This window comes from Platichthys flesus, chromosome 10 (assembly GCF_949316205.1).
Source record: "Platichthys flesus chromosome 10, fPlaFle2.1, whole genome shotgun sequence".
NCBI classification, from domain to species: Eukaryota; Metazoa; Chordata; class Actinopteri; order Pleuronectiformes; family Pleuronectidae; genus Platichthys; species Platichthys flesus.
The window spans coordinates 7,995,871-8,023,549 of record NC_084954.1 but is presented as its reverse complement, the minus strand read 5'-3'; the positions used below and the strand labels follow the sequence as shown (position 1 = coordinate 8,023,549).

The window sequence follows — 27,679 nt, the reverse complement described above, 5'->3', positions numbered from 1 at the left end:
ATGAACCATCCAATCAGCATTTCCTGGTAACAGCGAGCTCCACCATTCAAAGACCTTGCTATTACACCTGATTGTTTTTCTCTTAACCCAGTTGAAATCATTCGGACTTGTGGCTCCTACAGGAGCATATAATATCATTCAACATTCCTGAAGCTTGTGGTAAGTCTACCTTCGATGGTTAAACAGGTAAAAACACCCATAATCCCCATTGGCTGATATTCTCTATTCATAAAATGAATGGGATATTTTTTCTTCCGGAACCAAGCAGTAGAGCTCTATAGACCCCTTGTGAGGCCCGGTTGTCCCCAGTGGACCAATGGCAAGGGCTTCCTCCATTGAGGACACCATGGTGCCACAGTGTTGAAAGCACAGGCACACAGGCGTTCCAAATAACAGTCAACTGGTTTCACGGCTATAGGAAAAGATTTAATAACAACATGTCTTCCGCATTACTGAGCTGAAAGTTCAATTTTCAGTTCAATTTCACATTGATTTCAGCGTGCATTAAGGTGAATCACCTTGAGGAAACGGGAGAGGTGCATCTCTCCCATGCGCACATGCTCTCCTCTTCCTCTCCCCACAGCAGTGGAGGGGAAAGCTCTCCCTGGAGATTGCTATCAGAAACAGTAACAGAGACGGTTCCAGTAATATCAGGAAGATGTAGATGATGGTTATAGATTTCAGGGCTCTCAGGTGCATTAGGCTGTATTACAGCCTCCCCACAAGGCTACTTAATGCTTGCTTGCAGTGGAAACAGGCCGGCAGATGCAGGGCATGCATGCACGGTCATATGATTACATGCATTTGCGGAGATTGCTTACAGATGCATCCGCACTTTTAAGTATGCAAGCGAGGCTGCAGCTGACGTGTATAAATGAGGCTCAGTGATGCATGGGTTTTGGTGCTGAGGTATCATTTCCAGTTTTAAGATTGGTGATGCCGGATCTAAGGCAGAGGTAATGTGATCCCAGTCCTGAGGCCATATCGTCTCACTGAGAGTGCAAGAATGGCCGTGACGGAGAATCTGGGAGAAAAACACCTTCTTTCCTCACCGTGGTGCTGTCATTGAACCGTGGAGGCTCCCTAAATTAAGAAAACAAACGGAGAGGAACTGAGAGAAGATGGTTATCAGGCACCATCAGATACCTGCGTGACTGTTCTCTAGGGGCAGGAGCCGCTCTGAGAACATAAAGCTCTTTTTCGGAGCGTTGACGGGGCCTCTAAAGTAGGGAATCTATTTATACTGGCCTAGTGCTGTCTGTGGAGCTGTCCGGTGCTGAAATGGATGGGGATTCATGCTGTTTCATTTGAGCCACTTCTCCTTTCTTCTTCCTCCGCGTTTGCCTTTTCCAAACCCTTTTCCTTTCTCCCATCTGAATTTCGTCATACTTAGATTCCTTCTATTTCGCTCCCCTCTCTTTCTTCCTTTTTGCCCCTCTTTCTGTTTCTCCCTTCTTTATTTTCTTACTTTGATTCTCCTGCGGGTTCTTGTCAATTCAGACTGGTTTACATGTCATTCTTTCCTTGATTCCCTCGCTTTTGTTTTCCTCTCATCTCATATTGCAGGAAGTGATCCTCCCATTTTTGCGGCTCTCTCCAATTATCCTTTTGTTGCCGAGATATCTACGGGGACTGGCTTGCATGCACGAATGGACACACACTCAAGACTCGAGGACAAGCAGACACACTGACAAGAGTAAGATCGTAGTTTCCTCACCTCCCTGGCCAATCCACAGGTCAGGAACTCTCCTTAAAGCCAAGCGTGTTCAAATACTGTTGCCCTCGTCCCTTAATTTGTGTTTTGGTTTCTTTGGGGGCCTGCACTGCCCCCAGTCTAGTTACTCAGCAGGATGAGGCAATCAGAGAAGCAGGCAAGGGTACTCTGTGCACTGTTAGAAGGAGGAGGAATAGAGGGAGAGAAGGAGCAAAAGGGAAAAACAGGTTGTGGGAGACCGAGATGAGAGAGACAATGAGCAGTGGGAACTTGGAGAGCTGGCTGATATGTGTGGTGATGGGTGAGAAGCAAACAGATAAAGGGGTTAGATGTAGGGAGGGAGTAGGGGGAGGTTGGCCGGGAGGGCAGGTAGTTCTGTCATTAACTCCAGATTAAAGCAGAGGGCAACTCCAGACGACTCACCTATGATTCACACAGTGGTACTGCAGGCAAGGACAAGTCTCCCGGGAGACATGAAACACACACACAGTGATTCATACGAACACCCGAAGGCTCGTAAACACACACACACACATATAGGCATAAAACACCCCCTCCTCATTTAGCATAACTACACACAAGATACACTGTGACTCACAAGAACATGCCTCCCACACACATGCCAAATACAGAGAGCCATGCAACATGCACTCACACACACACACATCATTGAACTAATTAATCAAATCTCCTGTTTTAATTAGGATTCAGATCAGTTGCTATGGGAACCTTGCCCCCTTGGAATCTTAAGGTAAAGACTCTCATTGCTGCCGCTGCCGTCTCCAATGACTCTACAGGAAGCTGACTGTGGAGCACAAATTCATAATACCTACAATGATTCAGCTGGCTGCGCTCGGCATTGTGGTTTCATGCGGACAATTTACACTGGAACACTGGAGAGGCCTGAGGTGCCTCGATCTGAGCTTCAAAGTGGGTACAGCCATTGAGAGGAAAAGACGGAAAATTATGATGTCTCAAGTTGCCGCCTTGCATAATGTCGCGCCTCAAGAAGGTCACATGTGCGTGTGCATTAAAGGTTCGCTCTGACACGCGTAGGCCAAGTTTCCATGTGGATAATTCCCTGCTTATCCTAAGTATCGCCACAGCTCCTGCAGCAGTTCCACCCAAACAATGGCTCCGTGGTTGCTGTACAGTTCGCCTGGTGCTGGAAGTTTTACTCTCAACATATCACTCATTGTGCTTGCACAAGGGCTCCATTAGTGATCAATAGTTTATGTTTGGTACTACCAGCTCAGTGCTCTCACTCTCGGGTCTGACTGCTTTAAAGCAAGTTGGAAAATCAATATGCAAACATTTCTGTTAATTTTAATCAGGCTGAGGAAATATTTACACACCGACTAATATCTGGGCTCTATTTTAAGCAACCTGGAGGTTTTAGTGTTAATACAGCTTCATCTTACGGGCCGATAGACGCGCTTATCTCAAAAGACGGGGATGAAAAGGTTCAAAACTGCGGTGGAGCCATCCCCGCCTCCGTCTTTCCACAGTGTATTAATATCAGCTCAGGTGAAGGCTGGACTTGATGAATTAAAGGAGGAGAGGATGCCAAGTTAAGCCATTAGGATACAGAAACTCGTGAGTGAGTGAGTGTGTGTGTGTGTGTGTGTGTGTGTGTGTGTGTGTGTGTGTGTGTGTGTGTGTGTGTGTGTGTGTGTGTGTGTGTGTGTGTGTGTGTGTGTGTGTGTGTGTGTGTGTGTCTGGCTCGCCGGTTGTCATGGTTGCAGTGTTTATCACCTCTTTCTGCCGACAGAAGCCCAGGGGCAAATCAGATTGGCTTCGGACTAAGAGACACATAGAGAGGGAAGAGAGTTGGTGAGTGAGAGGGAGGACATATTGGCACAGCGGAGGGGTGAAATGCCAACACGCTGCAAAGCCGCGGCTGAGGAGGAGCATTAGACAAATGTCAACGTGGCTTATTCATAATACGATTTTTGTTGTGGACCATTTGACTGTGATCAGAGGTCTGATTCAGTTGATATTATTCAGTATAAATCAGTAATTCATGATCTAATCACCTTGAATGTCTTTATTCATTCATTATTCTCAGTGTTTACTCCTGTCTTAAATACTAATGGCCTTAAATGCCTTACTGCCCTGTGGACTATTTATATTGTATTTTTATTATTATTATGACCTTAAGTATTTCAGTATATAGTATTTAGTACATTCAGCTCAATGCAACTGAGCAGCTCCTGTATTGTGTTGTCGTTTTTGTGAATGTTTGTCAGTGCATGTCTGCACGCAGTGGTGGAGGAACTATGTAAAAGTACAAATAAATAAACACAAATTTAATCAAGTAAAAGTAAATGTAAATTCACTTTTATACTCCAGTAATAGTACTTGCTTTGAAATATACTTTCAATATGAACTTTCTTACATGACGAGCACTTGCCCTTCAGGCCCACCTGGCCTTCAAGACTAATTAATTTGTTTTTATATTGTATTATAATATATTGTCTGAGTTGAATATCAAATACAGAGTTCATTAATTGATCTACATTTTTTAATAGCCCTCTTAATTCGATGCTTAAACCCATTGCTGGTGCTTTAACATGAGACTGAGAAGCATCTTAATCCTGGACCATCATCAAAAATGAAATGTAAAATTTCTGTTTCTGTGCTTGCCACCTAGCGGGCCCTAACCCGATCATCCCAGTTTACTGCCATGTGGAAACTTGTGGGGGGTGCAATTTCCACAGTGCACGGGCGGCTGTCGTGTGGCTCACAGCTCGCATTGGGGCTTCACATTCACCTCTAATCTTACCGAGAATTGAAAATCAGAAAAATGACTCAGCATGACATTAACCGGCTGTGACAAAGTGGCCGTTTTAACGCTCTCAGGTTAGCAGACAATATCATGAACAACCTGTCCTCAGTCTGACAAGACTCCACTTTGCAGTATTATCACATGCATCATGTGCAATACTCATAGATCACATTCATCATGTCAAATTAAAACACTGCTCTACAAATATCATAGTAAACATGTATATTACTATGATATATATGTACTATAAATATATTTTCCATGTTGCAGCAAGCTCCCGTGAAAGAAAATAGGCAGAGATGAAGTTTGGGGTTTTGGCTCACATCTTGCATCCTTTACATCACATGACAGCAGTGAGGATGAGAATGTACTGTATTGTCTTTGTTATATTCATCTTTTAATCTCAAATAGTGAGCATTAGCATATTAGCTGATATACATTTATGAATAACACCCATTGGAGACAGTTTAAAGGGATAATTCACCCAAAAATGACTCATGATTTATTGACCACTTTACCGATGGAGGAGTGGTTGAAGTGTTTGAGTCTACACTTTTGGAGCTTCAGTGGTAAACAGCATTACAGCCAGATCCAATACAATTGACACCATGTTTTTAGCCTTAATGTTATCCTCCTCCTAGTTACTGCTGCAGTTCTCCCTCATCTCTTCTTCTAAAAGTCATGAGCTCTCGAGATAGCTGTGACAGTAACTAGGAGGATATCAGAGGGTATTTAGGCTAAAAATATGGAGTAAATGATGCCGCTTCGAGTCGAATTTGAATGTAGAGGCTTGCGGAGACTTGGATGACACCATAGGAGCAGTATGGTGACACTCTCTGTTTTTTGAAGAAGGGGTCACCATTTATTACAATTGTACTGGATTTGGCTGTTTACCCCTGAGACTCAAACAGTGCTTTGTGGACTCAAACACTTCCCCCACCCCTCCAATGACAAAGTGGTCAATAGATGAGTGAATTTTCATTTTTTGGGTAAATTATCCCTTTAATACGAAAAGCAACTAAATCTTGGACCCTCGTCAAAACCAAGGTGTAAAATATTACCCGGCATCCCTCGCGGCCTGTGCCTGCCACCTAGCGGGCTCTAACCCGATCCTCCCGTTTGGCCTCCGTGTACAGGTGCATTAAGAAGTGTGGGGGGTATCTGCGCAGCTCCAGTGGCTCTCACCTCACAAGACCTTTCACATCCACTTCCAGTCTGATGGAGAGTTTTAACCAAAAGAAAAACCGATCGTGACATTTACCGGCGGGTCGACCACCCTTTGGTTAGCGGCCATTATCCTGCACACACCACACACAGCAGCTGGTCTCATACAGATGTTCGGACCCGTGCTCCTCTCTGCAGATGTTCATTCTCCAGCCTCCTCCGGTCTGCAAAGAGCACATGTGCGAGGCAGGGCCGCTGACCACGCCTCTTCTCTCCCGGCAGCTAATCAGTGACCGGTATAGTCGAGCCCCGGTTGTCCTCTCGGCCAATCGCAGCGCGTCTTGTTGCGGGGTCACTCGCTGAGGCTCCTCTGCTGTCACCGGGAGGAAGGTTTGTCACCGGCTTCTCTTCCGACTTTCTCCTTTAGCTCCTCGTTGACTTTAAATTACTCGCTAGCCGAGGGAGCTAAAGCTACATTTAAAGAACATCCCCACTTTGCATATCTGCCACTAGCCCGCGGCAGCCATTGTGTTTACTTGTGTGTGTACGTAGGGAAAAAGTGTTGTCATTCCTTCTGTGGTGTGTGTATTGTTGTTGTGTGCGTGTTTACTGTGTGTGTGTGTGTGTGTGTGTGTGTGTGGGTGGGTACGAGGGGGTTCAGGCTGTGTGTATTGGGAGGTCTCGTATTTTAGCTGACATTCAGCTGAATAGGGCGAAACCACCAGACAGCCAGTGTGAATAGCTGTATTGTGTGTGTGTGTGTATATATGTTGTGTGTGTGTGTATGTGTGTGTGACCTCCAGGCCTCTGCCACACAGAAACTCTTGGTTCATCTGTGTTTTTTTTAATTCTTTGGTCGCACTGGTTGTCAGGTCTTTTCACATTTCCTCCATCCTCCTCTGTGTGTCTGTCAGGGATCAGGGTCTCCATCATAGCTGTGCTCAGGCTGACACGTTGGACTCTGCCGCTGCTGCTCAGGAGTAAAGTACCGGTGTAGCTGTCCTGTTGTTTACGGTCACACCTTGCTGTCAGCCCGCAGTGCCACAGTGTCATCATCATCATCATCAACGTTATCGTCATCACTGCTGAGGATGCCGCAGACAAACAAGTCCAGAAAAGCCCAGATGCCTGACTCCTGTTCTTCTTCGGGAGCGGCTGGAGAGGATCCGGAGCCGGCGTCCCGGGAGGTGAGCCTGGCTGCTGGGGATGCACCAGGAGGAGGTGGAGCAGGAGGAGGAGGAGGAGGAGAGGACAATGTTGGAGACAGCACGATCATCAAGTCCCCCAGTGACCCCAAACAGTACAGGTAAATGACTCTCTCACAGCTTTCGGGAAGACTTCTGTTGAGCAGTGCAGTATAACTCAACTCTCCTCAGTCTGACAACCGCCATTCATCATGTCACCTTTAAACACTGCAACAGTCATAGGATAGTTATTACACAAATTCATCATACAAGTTTGGTGCAGATCCAGGATTTATTTTTCCACTTTATCTTATCTTGAAGTCATGGATCTTGATGCTAAAATATGGCACGCTCAGGGGATTCATATTTATGACTGGGTGCAATCCGGTGCAGGCCCGAATAAAAATCTGGATCCAGTAAATTTAAATGTGGTTTCATGAGGGAACCTTTTGGCCCTGTCAGAGGTTTGAGCTCTACTCAGTGCCATTCTAGTTTTAACAGAGATTTGCTCCTGGGTTAAAGTTTTGCTTTTAAACTTTTCTTTTTGTGCAGAACTACAAATACAAAGACCAAATATTTATACAAATCTGAGGTAGATCCTCCTCATTGTGCTTCATTCATGTTGCTTTGTGGCCCAGCGTATTCCGTGCTAGATGCTGCCTTTCCTCTGATTATTTAATTCATGCACTGTACTTTATACTTGTTCCTTGATTGATCTCCTCTATTCAGTTTATTCTCTCTCATTGTTATTAATATCATTTCATGTGTGATGGTATTCCTCTGGGGATTTTTTGGGGGTATTTGTGAATGTGAAAGTGCTGAAATAAAAAATGACCCAGATCCACTAACCCAGATCAAAAATGATATTAACTACTTTTCCAGCGGACTCAGAACAGCCTTATTGAAGTTTGATGGGATGATTTCATGCTATAAGCACACACCAGTGCCTCGGGCCTCCGTGGGGCATACACTGAAAATTTACTGTGAGAAAACAAAGCGAGGGAGTCTCACAGGGCATAAGATGCAGGCTGGAAATAAGACATTTTGATTTAACAGCCCGTTGAAGGCAAGAACATTGAAAGCTGTAAAACACAATGGTACAATACTATTTCTCAAAGCTCCCTGTGCTGTTTCACCTTTGAATCTATTCAGGTACATTGTGCTGGAGAACGGGCTGCGAGCTCTGCTCATTTCAGACTACAATGGACCGGCCGCGTCGGAAGATGAGGACTCAGATGGAGGTGAAGAAGAAGAAGAAGAAGAAGAAGAGGAAGAGGAGGAGGGGGAATCTGGAGATGAAACAGAAGATGAGTCTGAGGAAGATGATGAGGAGGAGAACAGTGGCAGTGATGAAGATGATGAAAGGGAGGGGAAGAAGAAGAAAGGAAATGCAGACAAACAGGTACTAGAGGTTACTGATGTGGTTTTTAGGGGCCGGAGCGGATACAGATATTAGGGAATAAAACATTTCCAAGACAAATATATTGGCTGATATATATAAAATGCATTTGAAAGACGTTTTTATCAAACCATTACAACAAAGAAATGTAACTGAGACATTATATTTTACAATTTTACCATGAACTTAAACAAACTACTGTTCCCTTCATCATTCAGTACATCACTGTTTCCCATTTGTGCGTTTTTAGTATCCTTGGATAACATTAGACATCAGGCCACAAATGCAACACATGCTATTAAAATGAATAATTTGATTGTTTTGGTCTTTTTATGAGCTTTGTCCCTTAAATATCTCTGTTAAGTGCATCATTAGATTCAGACATGACTAACTGTGTGTTTCAGTCTGCAGCTGCTCTGTGTGTCGGAGCGGGCAGCTTCAGTGACCCCAGTGACCTCCCCGGCCTCGCCCACTTTCTGGAACACAGTGAGTATTTAACTTGAGCGCTTCAGGTCATTTCTTTGAGATGGTGTTTCTCCTCCTTTATTTGGATTCAATTGTTTATTCATTCTCAGATTCATTCTTCGATATGAATCATCACAGTTTTGATTGCATGGATGATTGTTTGTATTCACCGTGCCCTCTTGGCCTCTATTGTCTAGATTTACTTCTGTTAACAATGTCTGACATTTCCCAGAATACCCCTCTCTCAGGGCCAGGACTACCCACTCTGGACCCGCTGGGAAAACATGAGCTTTTAGGCTTCTTGTGACCCACTTTTCCTTGTTGCTGGCCGTGCATCTAACCAGCCACTAAATACACACAAACCGTCTTTAGACATGAACTCTGGAAAATGTCTGGACATTTTACTGACTTTGCGTCTCTTGCTAATTTCATGAAAAGAAGTTCAGCTTACATCTGAAAGCAGCGATTTAGTTCACGCTGCTTCACAGATAGGACTTTCTGTCGGGAATCCGCTCTTCATAAATTTTGGTTCTTAGGTCTTGTTTTATGTGAATTATCACAATATTACTTGAAAATCCGACTTACACATCGATTTTAGTTCCTTGTGCCTCTTTAGGAGAATTAATAATGAATTGACTACCAATCAAATGACTCAAACTGGGGTGTTAGAGCCTCTCAGAGGGCCTACTCTTCCTGATTGGTAATCCAGCCTTGCTTCCTCTAGCAGAGAGGAGGCAGGAACTTCTACACATCTCACTGAATTGTGGATTTCATTCCTGGCCGCTGATGCAGCTGTCAGCTGAGATATTGTTGTACCTGTCTCCTCTGCTTATGTGACTGTTGAACAATGTTCCTAAATGTTAGTCTGTGAGGAAACCCTTGTTCATTCTCATCTCCTGTCAGGAAAACTGTTGTCGAGAGTTCACAGTAATTTCTAGAGCAGAGAGTACAGATCTATCAAATTCTGTCGTGGCTCACCTACAACTGTGACTGTCCAGCTGTCTGCATGAATCAGAAAATCACAGTTTTAAGGGACATCAAGAAGAAGCTGTGGTGAATTTTTCATTTATGGTCTTTTCTCTTCTCTTTTCCCTATCTCCTTCCTTATCTCTTCTCTCTCGTCTTCTTTTCTTTCTTTCTTCTACCCTCCTCCTCTCAACTATTTGCCTGTCCTTCACCTTTCTCCCTGCCCCCTCTCCTCCATCTCGCCTTTTTTTGCTCCTCTGCTATTCACTCTCTCCTCCCCCCCAACACTCTGTGTCTCAGTGGTGTTCATGGGCAGCGAGAAGTACCCGTCTGAAAACGGCTTTGATGCGTTCCTCAAGAAGCACGGAGGGATTGACAATGCTTCCACTGACTGTGAGAGGACGATCTTCCAGTTTGACGTTCAGAGGAAAAGCTTCAAAGAGGCTCTTGACAGGTGAGGAAGCGTCAGAAGCATTTTATTTTTTTTTATTTTTGCTCTTAAGAAGTTGACCTCTAGAGAACTATGCAGTGATTTACAGATCACACACAACCTTCCTTTATTCCTAAGGATAAAATAAACTTGGTAATGAACATTCAGTAACTTAAAGCCACGTCCTAGCATTGTTGTACAATCAGAGAAAACCCACCATCGTGTCCTTAAAGACATAAAATCCCAAAACGGGACAATTCATTTGAATCTTGTCATATCTGCTTCACCCGTGGTTTTGTCCATCTGCCATAACTGCTGTTTTTTCCTTCCACTTTTGTACGTTTAAATGTTATTCTGTTGGATATATGTCAATTTTTACCACTGCAAATGCTTATATATTGTTATTATGTGGGTAAAGTTTTTGCTATCAAATAACATCAAAATGGTAACAGTGGCACAGTGGCTGCTGGTCAATTTCCATGTCCAGGTCTCAGAAACCACAGGTTTATGAAGTGAACCAACTGATTGGGACAAATGCCACAATCAGTCGTTGTCTGTCTACACCTGATTGGGTCTGTCTGACCTGCATCCCGTCCCATCTGGCTGCTATGTAGCCCCCTGATTATGACCCTTGTGTCCTGTCCCCCTCTCAGGTGGGCGCAGTTCTTCATCTGCCCCCTGATGATCCGGGACGCCATCGACAGGGAGGTGGAGGCCGTCGACAGCGGTGGGTCTCTTATGAGGTTCAAGTTTGGCCTTTGTGCTCTGGTGTGAACTTTTCATCATCATTGTTGGTTGTGTTCTCCTTACGCAGCTCTTTAGCACGCCATCAGTCACCTTGTTTCTCTGTCATCTTGATTTTTTTTTTCCATCTCTCCTTCTGTCTGTCAGAGTACCAGCTGGCTAAGCCTTCCGACTCTCACAGGAAAGAGATGCTGTTTGGCAGTCTGGCCAAACCTGGACACCCTATGGGCAAATTCTGCTGGGGTGAGTTGGCAAACACAACCACTGGGACCCATAGTACACACAAGGGCCTCCTTGGGGTATGTTCAGCAATAACAAACAGGACAACCAAGACAGACGCCAAGTTTACGGTCTTGCTGACAGCCATGCATTTGTAGACACGTTTCTCAGCTGTGTTTTGTCGTTGTTCTGAATTGACTGCTCACCTGTGACAACACTAGGAAATGCCCAGACTCTGAAGCAGGAGCCGAAGAAGAAGAAGATCAATGTCTATAAACGGCTGCGTGCCTTCTGGAAGAAACACTACTCTGCCCACTACATGACTCTTGCTGTGCAGTCAAAAGGTTTGGAAAATCTGTCCCATTCGTTATACATCACAAACTAGTCAATTTGTAGATTGGTAGAAATGTACTTGTTTTAATTATTTTACACAACAAATGAAATGATTAAATGAAAAAGCAATCTATAGATAAATGAACAAACAAAACGGCCATTAGTCGTAACTCTAATAAGGATTCAGCTCAGCCAACTGTGGATAATCGTTCCCAAATCAACTCAAATTGCTTTATTTCTCGAAACCAATCACACAATACAAACTATCTGACAGATTTTTCTTTCAAGCTTTCGCAGAAACTATCACACAGCTAATTAACTACTGCAACAAAGTGAATTGATGACGAGTGTTTGTGGTGAGAAAAAACGTCCTCATGAAACATTCTCTCATGTTTGATAAACCTGCCTTCACCTTGAAAATGAAAAGTTGTAAAGTGTCACATTGATCACTCACTGCTGTAGAACAGCAATAGTGTTGCAACAGCATTAATAAAATAATAATAATGATCCGCACCAAATTTGACACACTCGTTCCCAGAGAAATCAATGTAAATGTTGCAAATCACCCTTTAATTGCACTTTTTTGTTTTTATACACAGGCAACACTCAACGATTACTGGTTTGTAGTTAAAATATTTATGATGCTGTTTTATGCTTCAGTGTGTTTGCATTTAAAACTGTAGTATATTTATATTTTCTACTTCTAAATGTTAAATACATTACTATAATATGTTAAATTCATAATAATCGATGTAGTACAGTAGAGTCTGACTGAGGACTGAGCCGATACTGATATTAGCCAGTTAAAAAGCTCCAAACCGATAATTTATAGCCTATATATAAAACACTATTAATGATCCCTAAGATCTCGTTATCAAACGCTTATGTCAAAGATATGTAATTGAGCGTTGATATTTTACTGTTTAAGCTTAAAAATGATCATAAATAACAATAAATATGTCTGTGAGCGGCTCACATTGGCTGATTTTTATCGGCCAACCCATAAATCTCCCGGGCTCTAGAATATATCTGAGGGCAAACCAGTGAGGGGAGCAATTGGACCTTTTAAGGGCAAAAGCTTGAAGGCAACACCACAGTTGCTTTAAAACAAACACTCTGAACTCATGGCCAGAATTATGGAGGCAACTTTAATTCATCCTCCTTCTCTTGCTCTGTCCTTTAGAGAAGCTGGACACTCTGGAGGAGTGGGTGAGAGAGATCTTCAGCAAGGTGCCTAACAAGTGAGTATTGAAGAAGAGACTCTCAGTCACAGTGATGAGGTGTTGGTGTGATAATAGATGGAGTCGGAATGTTCTTTTCAGACTTCTCTCGAATGTAAATGTCAAGCCTCCCTCCTCTCCTCCTCGGCTCCTTTTTCCTCTCTTCGTCTCAGATGTAAATTTTTTTTTTTTCAACAGAGTGCACCTGAAATTTATCATTTCTCCATAAAGCTGAGCTGAATTCATGTTTTCTTACAGAGCTTGTTTCCGTTTTCTTTATGAGTCACGTGCGTACCACTGCTTTCATTTCAGTTAAGGGATTACATGCTCCTGTATGGGTTAAATGAGTTCTCTCTCATCCATGAGCTTATAAAATCTTCTCAGGCGACCTAAGCTGCTTTCAGATTTAATTAAATTAATTTTCATCAAGCTAAAAACATATGAATAGTTGACACCAGGAAATGCCATCCAGCAGAAACAAGATAGTATTTTTGTGATGTGTAATTATGAATTAAGAACAGTCGACCTTAAACTTACTCTGGAAACGTATTCAGCGATTTCTTGTTAAAAATATCTGTGATTTCTGTAGAGCAAAAATATTCTCTGTTTTCCTTAAAAGATTCATGTATGATTCCCTGGGAAATTTGTGGAAATGTAAAAAAAACCCGACAATGTTAAAGAAATTGAAGAATAATCCCTTGATCCACCCCAAAATGTAATTGGTTTCCTCTTGGCCTGTGTCTTATCCCTCCACCAAGTTTCGTGGAAATCCGTCATTTGGATTTTGTGTAATCCTGCTGACAAACAATGAAACAAGTGGACTGGGGTGAAAACCTCCACCAGGGAGGTTATCAGATGTTAAAAAAAACATTGTGTTGGATGTAATACCCTTTTATTGACGTGTGTTGACACACTGACATTGTTTAATCAATAATAGTTGAGTATTTGTCATTGTTGCTTCTTCTAATCCTGGTTTTGTTCCTGCAGTGGTCTGCCCCAGCCGGATTTCTCTCATTTGCCGGATCCCTTTGAGACCCCGGCCTTCAACAAGCTCTACAGAGGTACCGATCCAGCTCACTGTTTCTGTCTGAACACATCTGCTGTACTCTATCTCTTAGGAGCGTTGGTTTCTCAACCTCTGAATAACAGATACTAGATAGTAAAGCAGAAAAGAAATGATTGTACTGCACAAAACGAAGATTATTCTTTCTTAGATTTTTTTATTCATATTAATAACTAAATAATGTTTGCCTTTTCAAACCTCTACAAGTTTCACACTACAAACATTTTCGAAGGAACGTTTGTTTACACTGCCGACAAACCTGTGAATACATGAACTCAGATAAGATTTTTTCAAAGTCACAAAGCTTTGTGTTAATTGAAGTCAAAGAGGTTGGGGACCAGTGCTGTAGAAGAAATTGACCAATGGGCCACAGCATTACAAAAGGCAACTGGTTTTAATGATGTGGCTGATCAGTGTGTAATCCAGCTGTTTGTTATCTTGTGTGTCCTGTGTTTGTGTGTTCACAGTCGTTCCCGTGAGAAAGATTCATGCTTTGAATATCACCTGGGCTCTTCCTCCTCAGGAGGAACACTACAGGTGAGCTACAAACAGCAGAAACTATATCCAACCTATTGCATCATCGCCTGCTGCTAAAACTATTGTCCACCTTCTATCTTTCAGTCTTTATTTTATAGTGCACCTTTCTCTGCTCTTTCTCACTGTGCTACTTGAGGTCTTTAGCTTTTTCAGAAATCAGCTAATTGTCTCTCTCTTCACTGGTTGCAAGTGCAAACTAGGGCTTCTCTTTATTTAAGACCACTTTATTTATATTTATAAATATATATATATATATATATATATATATATACATATATAGAATAAAAGAAGGAAGAAAAATAAACCAGTGTTTCTTTTTTTATCCACCAACTGATACTGAATTTGGTAAAACTCTCATTTAAACGTCCTTCTAACACTGACTTTTTAATGTTTTTTTTGGTATTGTGTATTACTATGCGACATCTTAATTCTGGGCTCTAAATAAAACTAGAGAGAAATTGCGTCATGCCGTGTCCTTGCCTCCTGTCTGCAGAGTAGTGGCTTTTCATATCGACATAGAATTACAAGAGGCAACCTACAATGGGCTTTGCCCTGATTGTAGAGGGACAGCATCAATGGTGTTGTGTTTTTCCTTTTTCATGCTCTTCACTCTTTTGTTTTAGGGTGAAGCCTCTCCACTACATCTCTTGGCTGATTGGCCATGAAGGCACAGGAAGCATCCTCTCACTGCTCAGGAGGAAGTGAGTGTTATTGCCTCGGCCTGTCTGTTTGTTTGTGTGTCTGATTTGAGGGCACTCCACAGCCCACTTAAAAGGTCTTCAATTTGCTCGGCATACATGAGCCTTTTCACGCTCTGAGTGTATCGAGCTCTATCTTCTAACTATACACTTCGCCTGCCCACTCAACGATATGATTCCTAAGTTCTTGTCCCTGGGTGGATGTGGTCGTGCGAGAGCGTTTCCGCCTCTTGTTGCTAAGTGGGAAAGCGATTGGCCAAAACTCCTCTGTAGTCCCACAATACAGCGAGCGACCCCATCCAATGGTCCCTTACCCAGCAGCACCACTGGCAGGGCTTGATAGAATATTCCTGTTTACTGTTAGTGCTGTTTGCTATTGTTGATAAGTGACAACAGTGCCATTTGAGTGTGCTCCGTCTCAATTCCCAGTCGTAACAAAGTGCTGAGGCAGTGGAGTGTTTTTAGTTTTTTTTTTGTTCATACAATCACAACATCAAGGGCCAAGAGGCTGGTTTGAAACCAGGCCACTGTTGTGCTCACTGAAAGAGAGGACTTCTCTGTGCATATGTCATCACACAAACACACACACACACACACAAGACACACACACACACACACACACACACACACTCTGTTTGAGTTGCTGATCCCCTGCCTTAACCCTCTAAAGGGCCATACTGTTGATTTAATACAGATTTTAGTGACTGTACTGTACAGCAGATCAATAAAAACCTGTTCTCTACATCACCGCTGGTCTTTTTCAAAAAAGTCCATCATACATTATTTCTCCCACCACTGGTTTGAGTTCATTTCAGTGCAGTTTGAAAACCTTCAGAGATTTAATCTTTCTCTGTGCGATCAATCACAGTTAACGTCTCTTCTACTTGTGTGGTAATGCAGTGCAGACACATTTTTTTACAACTCGAGGAGAGATAAAAGCAGATGTGATGTTCACTTGAAGAATCAGCAGAACGCAATGTTTCAAGTTTCTTTCAGGCTGTTTTTCATGTTTAAAAGACTCAAACGCTAAACATTCAAATGCAAAACAGAATGATACATGGAATTCCTTCGTTAAGGTTTTTTTTTTGTATTTTTTTTTTTAAACATGACCAGTGACGTTTATCCGATAAACAGGAACCACCGCCGCTACAGAGTGCTGGTCGCCTGTTTAATAATAGACAATGTATCGTATGTCTAAATAACACAAAAATCCACACTACACTTTCCTTGGTCCTTGATAATAAACATTGGAAATGTGAAGCTGATATAATAAACAGTTCTCTGCTCCTACAGACTTGTGGAAGTATTACATAGATATCTATAATGGTAAATGGTCTGTATTTATAGACTCTTCCCTATTAGCGACCACTCAAAACACCTTCCTGTACAAGTTACCTTCACCCGTTCACACAAACGTCATACAGGGCTTGTATAAGCAGTGCTTTACCATCACTTACCATTCATGCACTGGTCGCACAGGTGCTGGGATCGAACCACTGACCTTCTGCTTTGTGGATTACCCACTCTACCTCCACCCACTTGCCCTTAATGTGGATTCTCTTTCAAGGTTCATGGCAGAGAGTGAACCTTTACCCTTCCGTCCTATTTTTAAAATCTTTGTGCGTGCGCCTGTGTGTGTTTGTGTGCAGGTGCTGGGCCCTGGCTTTATTTGGAGGAAACAGTGAAACCGGCTTTGACCAGAACACAACCTACTCCATCTTCTCCATCTCCATCACCCTCACTGACGAAGGTTTCCGAAACTTCTACCAGGTAAATAAAACCTCCTATATTCGCCTCTACTTCTTCCTACCTAGCTTTGATGTCCAGTTCTTGATCATTAATATTATTTCTTGTCTGATTTTACAGAATCATTGTGTTGTTTGCTTCTGTTACTAAGATTTACTCTTCACGAACGCAGCTGCCATATTTTTCTTATTTAAATTGATACATCAGATCATTTCAGGAGAACAATCTGTTATCAGTTGCTATGACAACTCTTTTGTAAAGCAGAGAGGCACATGGCAATTATTCAGCAGGCCCAGTGTTATCTAATCTTAAGAATTTAATGGAGAAAATGTTTCAGGTAACAAACTTGCATTGTTAACTGCTGTATAAATAATGCGTCGGCCCTGAGGAGGTTGTTTACTGCGATGAAAAACACTTCATCCTCTTTGAAAGGAGGAGTGGAGGATGAACCTGGAGCCTCTTGGATCAGAGGCTGTCTGTGTTTTTGAATCACGGTGCAAATGCAGTCAAGTGCGGCACTCGAGGTGCGATGAGTAAGTGACGCACTTGTAGCATTTTGTTATCTGGAGATGCTCGAGACTGATCCATATGGAACACTGATATTCACAAGTAAAGGATCTCAGACACTCTCAAATTGCCAGATGTATATGCAAACAAAGTGTTATTTATGACAAGAAAAGGTGAGGCTTATGTAAAATGTAAACAATTTGCACGCAATTTTTGCGTTGTTTATATTTTTGTATCCACAAACATAAGCGTAGACACAGATGTGAGAGGCTCATATCGGCCATTTTTAATCAGCCAACAGATTTATCGCTCCAGCTCTAATCATTGGCTAATGGTGGTTTAAAGGACAGCTCAAGATCATGGCCAATCATCTCAACTTTAGATTATGTTGATTAAATGATTCAACATTTTTCTGTCTCAGGCCGGCAACAGCCAGTAGCTGGAGGCATCATGTCGGGTCTGTCCTTGTTCTTGTTAAAACAATATGTCATGAAGGTTTTGAACTTCTACATTTTTGTTAAAAAATGTAATTATTTGGACTCACGGATGAGCTGATGGAGTTTGGTGGTCAGAGGTCAAAGGTCACTGGATCCTCAGGCTCTTGTGAACGTGATATAGCAGGACCATCCAAAGGGGATTTCATTACATCTGGCACAAACATTCACTTCGTCTGTTTGGTCCGTAGCCGAAAGCTCTTAGAAGAAATACAGAAAAGTGGAAGAAACTAAAGCAGAGTACTTCTGTGTACATATATACCTCTCAGCAGAAATTATTCTTTATTGTGTAGGAGAGTCGGGACAACATCCAACATCATACAGATGAATCCTTTGTTAAAGCAAAACATATCTAAATTCATGAATTCCATAAATAATAAATATGAGACCTGGAGATGGAAGTGAACTTTTTCCTGACCAGACACTATTTGCATGTGGAACAGACTTGGAGACATGATGGTAACCACTAACCTTTCTGGTCTCTCTTTCTGGTTGCCTGGAAACTGCTGTTGGCAAAAAAAAGCCTAGTTCCCAAAATGTCAGACTATTCCTTTTTATAAGGGTCTGCAGTTCAAGAGTTGACCTGAACACGTTAAAATACTTGAGTTAAAAATAAAGTGCTAAAGGTTTACCGTTGTTGAAAGTTCCCCTTTTTAAACTGCTTCTTTTTATACATTTGACATTTTAGCAACAAATGAATTGGGGGAACTTAATAAAATTATAAATTTAAATTAATGAAATCTAATTCTTCTCTGTGGTCTTAACAGGTGACTCACCTGGTGTTCCAGTACCTGAAGATGCTTCAAACGCTTGGACCACAGCAAAGGTACTCTCTCTCTCTCTCCCTCACTTACTCACTCACTCACTCGCTTACTCTCTCACTCACTCTTTCACTCACTCTCTCACTCACTCTCTCACTCATTCACTTACTCACTCTCTCACTCAATCTCAGACTCTCGAACTCACTCACTCACTCACCGTGGTCACTTTTCTTTGGCTTTTGGATTCATTTTAAGGTCGGAGGTAGTTACCAATTCATTATATTTCATATCGATAGGATGTTGTGATTGTTTGGCTCTTGTACTTTTTATATTTATGCATTTTGTTATTTTCCATCATCTGTGTCTGTGACTTATTTATTTTGTGACATTTGAGACTCAATCTGGGATGAATATAGATAATGATTTTGTGTAATTAATTGCACGTTCATGCAGAGTATACGAAGAGATCCAGATGATTGAAACGAATGAGTTTCACTACCAGGAGCAGGTGAGAACCATCCAAACGTCCACATGCTGCTGTGTTAGTAGTAAGTTAATGTTCTGTTATGACTGATTTCTGTTTCGACAGATTGATCCCATCGAGTATGTTGAGGACATTTGTGAGAACATGCAGCTGTTTCCCAAAGAGGATTTCCTAACAGGAGATCAGCTGATGTTCGAGTACAACCCAGAAGTAAGTACTTCACTGTAGAGCCTGACTATAAATTCAAAAAATCTATTTATATAATATGGCTGAGATCCGTAAAATGACATCATCAAACTCTTGTGACAAAGAAATGTAATTGAGGCTTGACATTTTACAGTTTGAACCTAAACTTTATCATAAATAACTTTAAATAAAAAGAAAAATAAATACACTCAAATATATAAAACTTGAAAGAATAAACTTTAAAAACATTAAATGTAAAATTCACATACAATTTTACATATTGGCATGCACAAACTTAGATGTATAAACGAGGTATTTCATCTTTAAAGTAAAACATTTTGTATTGGCGCGTTTCAGCTAAAATAGACGCCGATAATGATTTGTCTAAAAGGTTCATAAATCAAATAAATCGGTCTGAGATGCTCCAGGAATCCTCTATTTCCCTCTTTTGGATAAACACATCATTCTAATGTGGGGAAAAAAGTCTCTAAAATTAAATTTATTTTGTAGCTTATTTATCGTACAAATATACTTGTTTATCCTCTTTTGGGCTTTTCTGCTTCTTATTGCAATCTTGACTGCTGGAAATTGTTCTAAAAAAAACAGTGCAGATGTGAAGCTGAAAAAAAACCTACTCTCCTCTCTTTGCTGAAAGTAGTTTATTTTTTTGGGGACCTGTGTTGTCTCTTTGTGTTTGTAGGTGATCAGTGCAGCTCTGTCCCTGCTCACCCCTGAGAAAGCCAACCTGATGCTGTTGTCACCAGAACATGAGGGCCAGTGTCCCCTGCGGGAGAAGTGGTTTGGAACACAATACAGCGTGGAGGGTGTGTTTTTGTTTTTCTCTGTGTGTTTATCTGCTTGTTAACTGTCACAAAATAGCTCCTACTCACAATGCAGCGATCCAGTGAATATTTTCCCCTTGTGTGAGGATATTCAGTCTGATCTAAGCCAGAAACAGAAATGCCAACATTTATCTTTGTCTCTTTAATGGTGAACAATAGTGTTGAAACAGCATTTAAATGTTTTAAAAAGTGTAAAAAAAAATCAACATTGTTGCAATAAAGTCTTAAGGTCCCTCAACTTAAAACAAAAATCTAAATTCTAAATACTTTGTGTCATGACAACAGTCTTTTTGTCTTCTCACAGACATCCAGCAGGAGTGGATGGAGCAATGGACGGGCAACCTGGAGCTGAACAGCGACCTCCACCTCCCTCAGGAGAACAAGTTCATCGGTGGGTGAAGTTGTGTGTTTATGATGCTTGCCCAGCAACAGATTTCAGTTTGTTATGCTAGTAGCCGGCGATGTAGCCTATGGCCTCAGGCAGAAATGCTGAGTGGGCTACAGAGATCTCATGAGCTCACATCGTTCCCTCAGACATATTTGTTTTCTCTTTCAAACTGGAAATCATCAGCCGCAACCAATGCAACTCGATGATGACTCTATTTCATGGGAATCAGACTTGGATACAAATCTGCTGTGGTTGCCTGGAGATATTATGTCATGTTGAAATTCCTGTGAACACGATATCTCATGAACGCTTCCAGGACATTTCTTCAAAATTTTGTACAAATGTTCACTTGGCCTTATGGAGGAACTGAGACCCAACATTTGCATCATTCACTTCACCTGCTCAAGTTAAACTATTTGAACTTGAGCAAGAAATTCATGTGACGTGAAATCACTAAAGTCAATCGGTGTTAGTCAACCAGCGCTAGGAGGTCATCAAGCCGGCCACTGGTCAGCCTCAGGCAGCCAATCATCATGATGCTGATGATAAATTCCCCAGAGCTACTTAAACAAGTGGCAGATATACAAGACAGATTGACAACTGTTGTCACATTAATCCTGCTGAATGGGAATTTAGTTGAAACCTTGATAAGGATAATTATTTATTTCCCTTTCTAGTGAATATAACATATTGCACAATCCTCTTGTTCTTATAATATTTTCAAAACACAACAGCAGATTCCTTTTATGTCTAAACCTACTTGGCAATAAATTAAATCATTTTTTTGTATAAAACTTTCTGGCGAGACTTTACTACAAGTTTACAATTTTCAACTTTCTTTCACCACCAATCTGACTGATGCATCGAAAGTTATTCAGCTACCTCAACAGACGGCAATGGTTGATTTACTGGAGCATATTAATGAAAGGTCAAGGTTTTTATTCTGTCTCAGCAAACAAGCAGCTCGGGTTCAATTCTGACCGAACTTTAAGGCCTGATACAATTCGTTACTCTGACAAAATGTGGAGGGAGAATGCGTCTTCAGTGCTCGCCCTAAGGGTTCCTGAATAATTTATTGGGAGGTGGGGGGGAAATGACATCCTTCTCTGCATTGAGTTACTGCATGTTCATCCCCTAACTGGACATATTGAATTGTTGAAACTCACACATTATTAATGAGGTTTTACCAAGTGAAATGATGGTGATTTATTGTTTATGTGCATTTCTTCAGCCACTGACTTCTCCCTGAAGCCCTCTGACTGCCCAGACACAGAGGTCCCTGTCCGGATAGCCGACAGCGACAGGGGCTGCCTGTGGTACAGGAAGGACAACAAGTTCAAAATTCCAAAAGGTGAAATGTGTTTGTGTGTGATTGTGTTTATGTGTGCATCATTTAGCATGCAAGCTGTTTTCCTCAAGACATTTGATATCATTAGAGAGGTGTTGATACTTGTTTGTCCTCTCTCCTGCTGCAGCCTACATCAGATTCCACTTAATCTCTCCTATTATCCAGCAATCTGCTAAGAAGTAAGTGCAGGCTCAGATATAATCTTGTGAAATTAACATTTGTTTCTCTTGTGCTGTAACACTCATTAATATCCTCCACCCCTCACTCTTTTTTCAACTGTACCTCCTTGTCTTTTTCATAATTATAAAAATTATTTTCTCCTACTCTTGATTCTCACTGTTATTTCCTCTTTCCCCTCAATCGTACCAATCTCACCCCCCTATTGCCTCTGCCTTGCCTTTCCTTAACTTAATTTACTCTTCCTTTCTTTCTTTCCTTGTCGCTTTCTTTCTTTCCTCTCTATCTCCCTCCCCATGTCTTTCCTCTCTCTCTCGTCCCTCCCTCAGCGTGGTCTTGTTCGACCTGCTGGTCAACATCCTCGGACACAACCTAGCGGAGCCGGCCTACGAGGCTGAAGTGGCTCAGCTGGAGTATAAACTGGTGGCTGGCGAACATGGCCTGGTCATCAAGGTCAAAGGATTCAACCACAAACTGTCTGTGAGTGAATATATCAGGAATAAATTAACGATTTCATTTTAGTATTAATCTAAAAACACTTTAAAATAAAAAATGTATACATGAATTATACATTAGTTATAATAATTGTGTGTCTGTTTTTTTTCTGTGAAGTTGCTGTTCCACCTGATCATCGACCGCCTCGCTGATTTCTCCGCCTCTCCTGGCGTCTTCAGCATGTTCTCAGAGCAGCTCAAGAAAACTTACTTCAACATCCTCATCAAACCGGACAAACTTGGCAAGTGAGTAAGACTCATCCTGTGTCTTTGTCTTTCTGTCTCACGTTCTGATTCATCACCAAGTCTACGATGCCTTCTAGTGGTGAAATGTGTCAACCTCAAAGGGAACTCCTCTCTCTCTCTCTCTCTCTCTCTCTCTCTCTCTCTCTCTCTCTCTCTCTCTCTCTCTCTCTCTCTCTCTCTCTCTCTCTCTCTCTCTCTCTCTCTCTCTCTCTCTCTCTCTCTCTCTCTCTCTCTCTCTCTCTCTCTCTCTCTCTCTCTCTCTCTCTCTCTCTCTCTCTCTCTCTCTCTCTCTCTCTCTCTCTCTCACTCACTCACTCACTCACTCACACTCTCTCTCTCTCTCTCTCTCTCTCTCTCACTCTCACTCTCACTCTCACTCTCACTCTCACTCTCACTCTCTCTCACTCACTCACTCACTCGCTCCTCCTCTCCCTCCTCTCTTCTGTGTCAGGGACGTCCGTCTGTTGATGTTGGAGCACTGTCGCTGGTCCATGGTGGAGAAGTGCCAGGCTCTGACGGCCGGGCTGACCAGTGATGATCTGATGGAGTTCAGCCGCAGCTTCAGGACGGAGCTGTACGCCGAGGGACTGGTGCAGGGCAACTTCTGCAGCACTGTAAGTCCACCGCAGCCGGAACACACACAAATAGATTGATTAACAATAACATTGGTACTTTCATCGACTGATTCTGAGTGAACTTGACTGCCATACTCTCTTTCTCTCTTATCTATACCTGCTCATTATCATTTAATTGTGTTTCTTCCACAGGAGTCAGCTCAGTTCCTGCAGTATGTCACAGAGTAAGTCAGCTCTTATCCTGAATGCTCTCTAATGAGAACACTAATACTCTACAATCACAGATCTGTAATTTGCATTAGCTTCAGTTGTTCAATGATCCCCTTTTAAACTTTTCTTCACTTCTGCCTCTTTTCTTTTTTCTCTTCTTTCTCCCTTCTTTGTTTCTTCCTCTACTCCCTCGGATCCTTACCGGATTTGTTCTCTCTCTCCTTTCCTTCCATCCTTCCTTACTCTCCTTTTCCCCTCCTCTCTCCTCCTCTGGCAGGAAGCTGCATTTCTCAAAGTTGCCAGCAGTTGTGCCAGTGATGTTCAGAGTGGTGGAGCTTCCTATGAAGCACCACATCTGTAAAGTCAAGTCACTCAGTAAGGGAGATGCCAACTCTGAGGTCACAGTTTACTACCAGGTACACACATCTGCTCACATCTTTACAACATACACATTTTAGCATTGTTTGTTTTCATGCCCATTTTTTTTCCCTTTACATTTATCTAGACTGGCCTCAAGGCCTTAAAGGAGCACACACTGATGGAGCTGTTGGTGGTGAGTGTTTCTCTCTCTTTTCTCCACCCATTCCTTCATTCACTCTCAGTCCATCAGGTCATCCCTCCATTTTTTTTTATTGTTTCTAGATGCACATGGAGGAACCCTGCTTTGACTTCCTCAGGACCAAAGAGACTCTGGGGTGAGTTTTTTAAAACTGTATTTAAAAGCATTTTGGTTACAACTGTTTTCTTGTCTGTTTATAAACCATTTGTTCAGTTTTTATATACTACATATGAATAGAATCTAAATAGGAGGAATTATAATCAAGCATTACAAAATCAGCTAATGTTTCTATTAAACTTTCACTTCCACATTTGAAAACCCGTCCTTAAGAAACTCGCTTTTAATTAAATCCTTTCTCAGAATACCATTTGAAATTAGTTTTTCTTCTAATGTTAAGTCTATTTTGTGCCTTAACTTGTATAGAAAACAAATTTAAATGTTGATACTTCACAGATCCCCTTCTATGTGTCTGTCAACTTCGAAGCTCATTGTTTGAATCCTCTGTGAGAAATGTGCTAAATTACTTCATTTTAATAGTTTGAATTTTTACATCTATGAATATAGTCAAGACAAGGGTGCATTTTTATATAGTTCCAGTAAGTGTCTCTGCCTACACGTTTGTCTTAATTGTGAGTTTTTATTGTATTTAAAAAGAGCGAGCCTGTGCGTTAACCGACGGGAGGAATTTCTTACTCTGCATTTTGTGAACCACTTTTTTTTTTTTTTTTTTGTCCCATTTAGCCAGACTTTAGTGTTTACTGCTAACAACTGTTTAATTCAATTCCAACCTTTGGCCCTCCAGACTGGCTTTATATCGTGCAAAGTGGAGAAAGTCAGGACAGGAAATATAATGCATTTTCTTCTTCGTTCACTTCTGCTGCCGCAGGTACCATGTCTACCCGACCTGCAGGAACACCTCGGGTGTACTGGGGTTCTCTGTCACCGTGGAAACACAGGCTACCAAGTTCAAGTGAGTCCGAGACACAATCGTAACCTTTTATTTGCCCCAAAGCAAGACGCCATTTATCTCAACCGCCTTCCCAAAACCAAGGTGTAATGTGTCTGAGTGTTCACCCAAATCCAAGCTGCAGTCTATCTGTGTGGTTGTGGAAAGAGGAGAGAGAGGAACTGATGAATGAATAAAGGAATCAAATAAACCCCGAAGCCTATAATATATCTCTCTCCTCTCATGAACTGCTTTTTCCCTGACAGTACCGAGCTGGTGGAGTTAAAGATTGAAGAGTTCCTGGTATCATACGGGGACACGCTAAATGCTATGACTGAGGAGGCCTTTAATACTCAGGTCTGTGTGTTTATTATTTTGTGGTTTTGTAATTTAATGTTTATTCAAAAGGGGAAAATGTTACATATGCAAAAAAGGTTTCAGAAATGTGAACAGTTTATCTTTTCCTTTGTTGGATTACGAGGACATTTTGTAACTATATATGCACGAGTATCTGCATAAATAGAATTAGGGATTTGTGTGTTTGTGTGTGTGTTATGTACAGGTGATTTCTTTAGTGAAACTGAAGGAGTGTGAGGACACACACCTCGGGGAGGAGGTGGACAGGAACTGGGCCGAGGTGGTTACACAGCAGTATGTGTTTGACAGGCTTAACAGAGAGGTGAGGCACACACACACAAACACACACACACACACACACACACACACAGACACACTCACACACTCACATCTTTAACCCAGTAAACATACAAATCCATACACACACACACACAGACACACTCACACACTCACATCTTTAACCCAGTAAACATACAAATCCATACATCCTATTCTCCTCTGCTTACATGTATTGATAGTTAGTTTATCCCCCTGTTTGTAACTCTAACCTGATCTTTACTACAGACTTGTGTGTGCTCTCTACTGAGTGCCAGTTCTAGTTTGGATTATGAAACACTCAAAACAAACTGGTCCCAAGTGCTGTTCATTCCTGGACACCACCTCCTGACGACAGCTGATTTCAAACCTAATATTAGACCTCTTTAGATCCAGAAGAACATGAAAATAAACTGTGGGAAGTGCAGCTCTGACATATCATCTCTTTAATCTGGCAGATGAATAGCAGATTTTTTTTCTCTCATTGGCATCAAGTATCGGACCACCTGTCCAGTGTAAGTCCAATTTAGCTGAGGCTTGGATTTCATCAACTCCAGAGGGAAAGATCTGGCTCCCTATCAGCAGGTTGTGTGCAGATAGTAAATAAACTGGTTAAATTAAAGCAAACTCTAAATGAGCTGTAAAAACTAAAAATGGTAAAGCTAAATGAGGCTTCAAAGATGGCTGACAATTGTGTGACGACTAACCTCCCCTTTTCACAGATGTCATTTGATTCAGCGTTGATATAAAGATAATGATTAATAGAGATTTAACTTCCTATGAATGTCTTTTTGTCCGTCAGCCCAATCAATGTTCTTCTTACATCAGTGTTTCTGTGTTCAGATCGAGGCTCTGAAGCAGATGAGCAGGAATGAGCTGGTGTCATGGTTCCAAGAACATCGAGAACAGAACAGCCGCAAACTCAGTGTCCATGTGAGAAATGTCTTTGTGTGTGTGTGCGTGTGTGTTTGTGTGTGTGTTTGTGTGTTTGTGTGTGTTTGATGGAGAAGATTAAAGATACTTTCCGATTTTCTTTATTTTTGTGCAATACTCACCACAGTGAATGTATCCCTGTCTCCTCAAGGTGGTGGGATTTGGTGCTGAGGAGAACGATGAGGACGGCAGTGGTAAAAAACAGGAAAGCAAAGACGAGGATACAATTGGCGCTAGCTACTGTGAAGTGTCCAAACTCACTTTCCTTCCTGCCTCACCCAAGCTGGCCGGCGCCATTTCCATCATGGATATTGCTGCTTTCACTAAAGGCCTGCCCCTCTTCCCCTACCACAAGATACTGGAATGAACTTGTTGTCAGACAGACAGAGGGCTTAGCTCTGAGCTCTGAGCCACATTTGGGCGACGCTGCCTCATTATCAGATGCAGGCGCTTAATATGTGGAGGTGAAGGGCGGTTGAAACGGCGTCTGCTCCTCTCTTGACCTGGATTCTGTCTCTGGGGCCCGGCTGTTGATTTTAGTTAACACTGTGTGCACAAGCAAAAAAGCCTGGAAGTGATAATAGACTTTCTTTTTAGCCAAGTGATAATCTATTCTGTTTTCTCACACTCAATTTTTTTATATCCTCAGACACTTGGAGTGTGGGAGAGGTCTCATTCTCTTCCACTATTCAAAATCATGAATCAAATCTCATTAATTTAGTTCTCTGCTGATGAATCGGTCTTCTCACTGGTTCTGTCGCACTGCAGGTTGAGCCTCATGCCATTTTAAAGTTGTTTGAACTCCACATGTACGTGTTTGAGTGAGCATGCTCTGGATTTCTTGCTCTGCCGTGCACTACTGTAATAAGCTGACCTGGATTGTGCCATGGAATGAAACTGTGCTAAGAAATAAAACTGTGACTGAACGAATTGGGAGTTTATAGAAAACATATCTATTAAGTGGCCTTTACAGTAGAAGTAGAAAACAATTGAAAGTGCATTTTCTCTACTAGCTCATATTTAAACTTTAACATGACACGCCTGCTATTTAAATCACATTAAACCAAACAGAAGGCAGAGTGTTTCCACAACCCGCTGTCTGATAAACGGTGGGATCTGTTAAAAGTCAAAAGTGTGTGCATGCTGGTGACTGAGTAGGGCATCAGCTTTTTAATTCATGCAGCTTT

General features: G+C 41.9%; 1 protein-coding gene across 1 annotated transcript; it reads left to right on the top strand.

The window, feature by feature from the left end:
• The first annotated feature begins 5,996 nt into the window (after positions 1-5,996).
• LOC133962243 (nardilysin-like) lies at positions 5,997-27,423 on the top strand. Its single transcript, XM_062397771.1, has 32 exons — positions 5,997-6,056; positions 6,581-6,972; positions 8,003-8,252; positions 8,654-8,735; positions 9,981-10,134; positions 10,764-10,837; positions 11,002-11,097; positions 11,295-11,417; positions 12,590-12,647; positions 13,614-13,687; positions 14,157-14,226; positions 14,850-14,927; positions 16,574-16,694; positions 18,439-18,497; positions 18,886-18,940; positions 19,022-19,126; positions 19,803-19,926; positions 20,249-20,335; positions 21,564-21,683; positions 21,808-21,859; positions 22,187-22,337; positions 22,470-22,597; positions 23,049-23,211; positions 23,365-23,396; positions 23,660-23,798; positions 23,888-23,935; positions 24,025-24,077; positions 24,828-24,911; positions 25,154-25,244; positions 25,450-25,566; positions 26,403-26,492; positions 26,644-27,423. Exons 2-32 carry the CDS (start codon positions 6,758-6,760, stop codon positions 26,857-26,859), a joined length of 3,309 nt encoding a protein of 1,102 aa, XP_062253755.1. The 5' UTR covers positions 5,997-6,056; positions 6,581-6,757; the 3' UTR covers positions 26,860-27,423.
• The last annotated feature ends 256 nt before the right edge of the window (positions 27,424-27,679 follow it).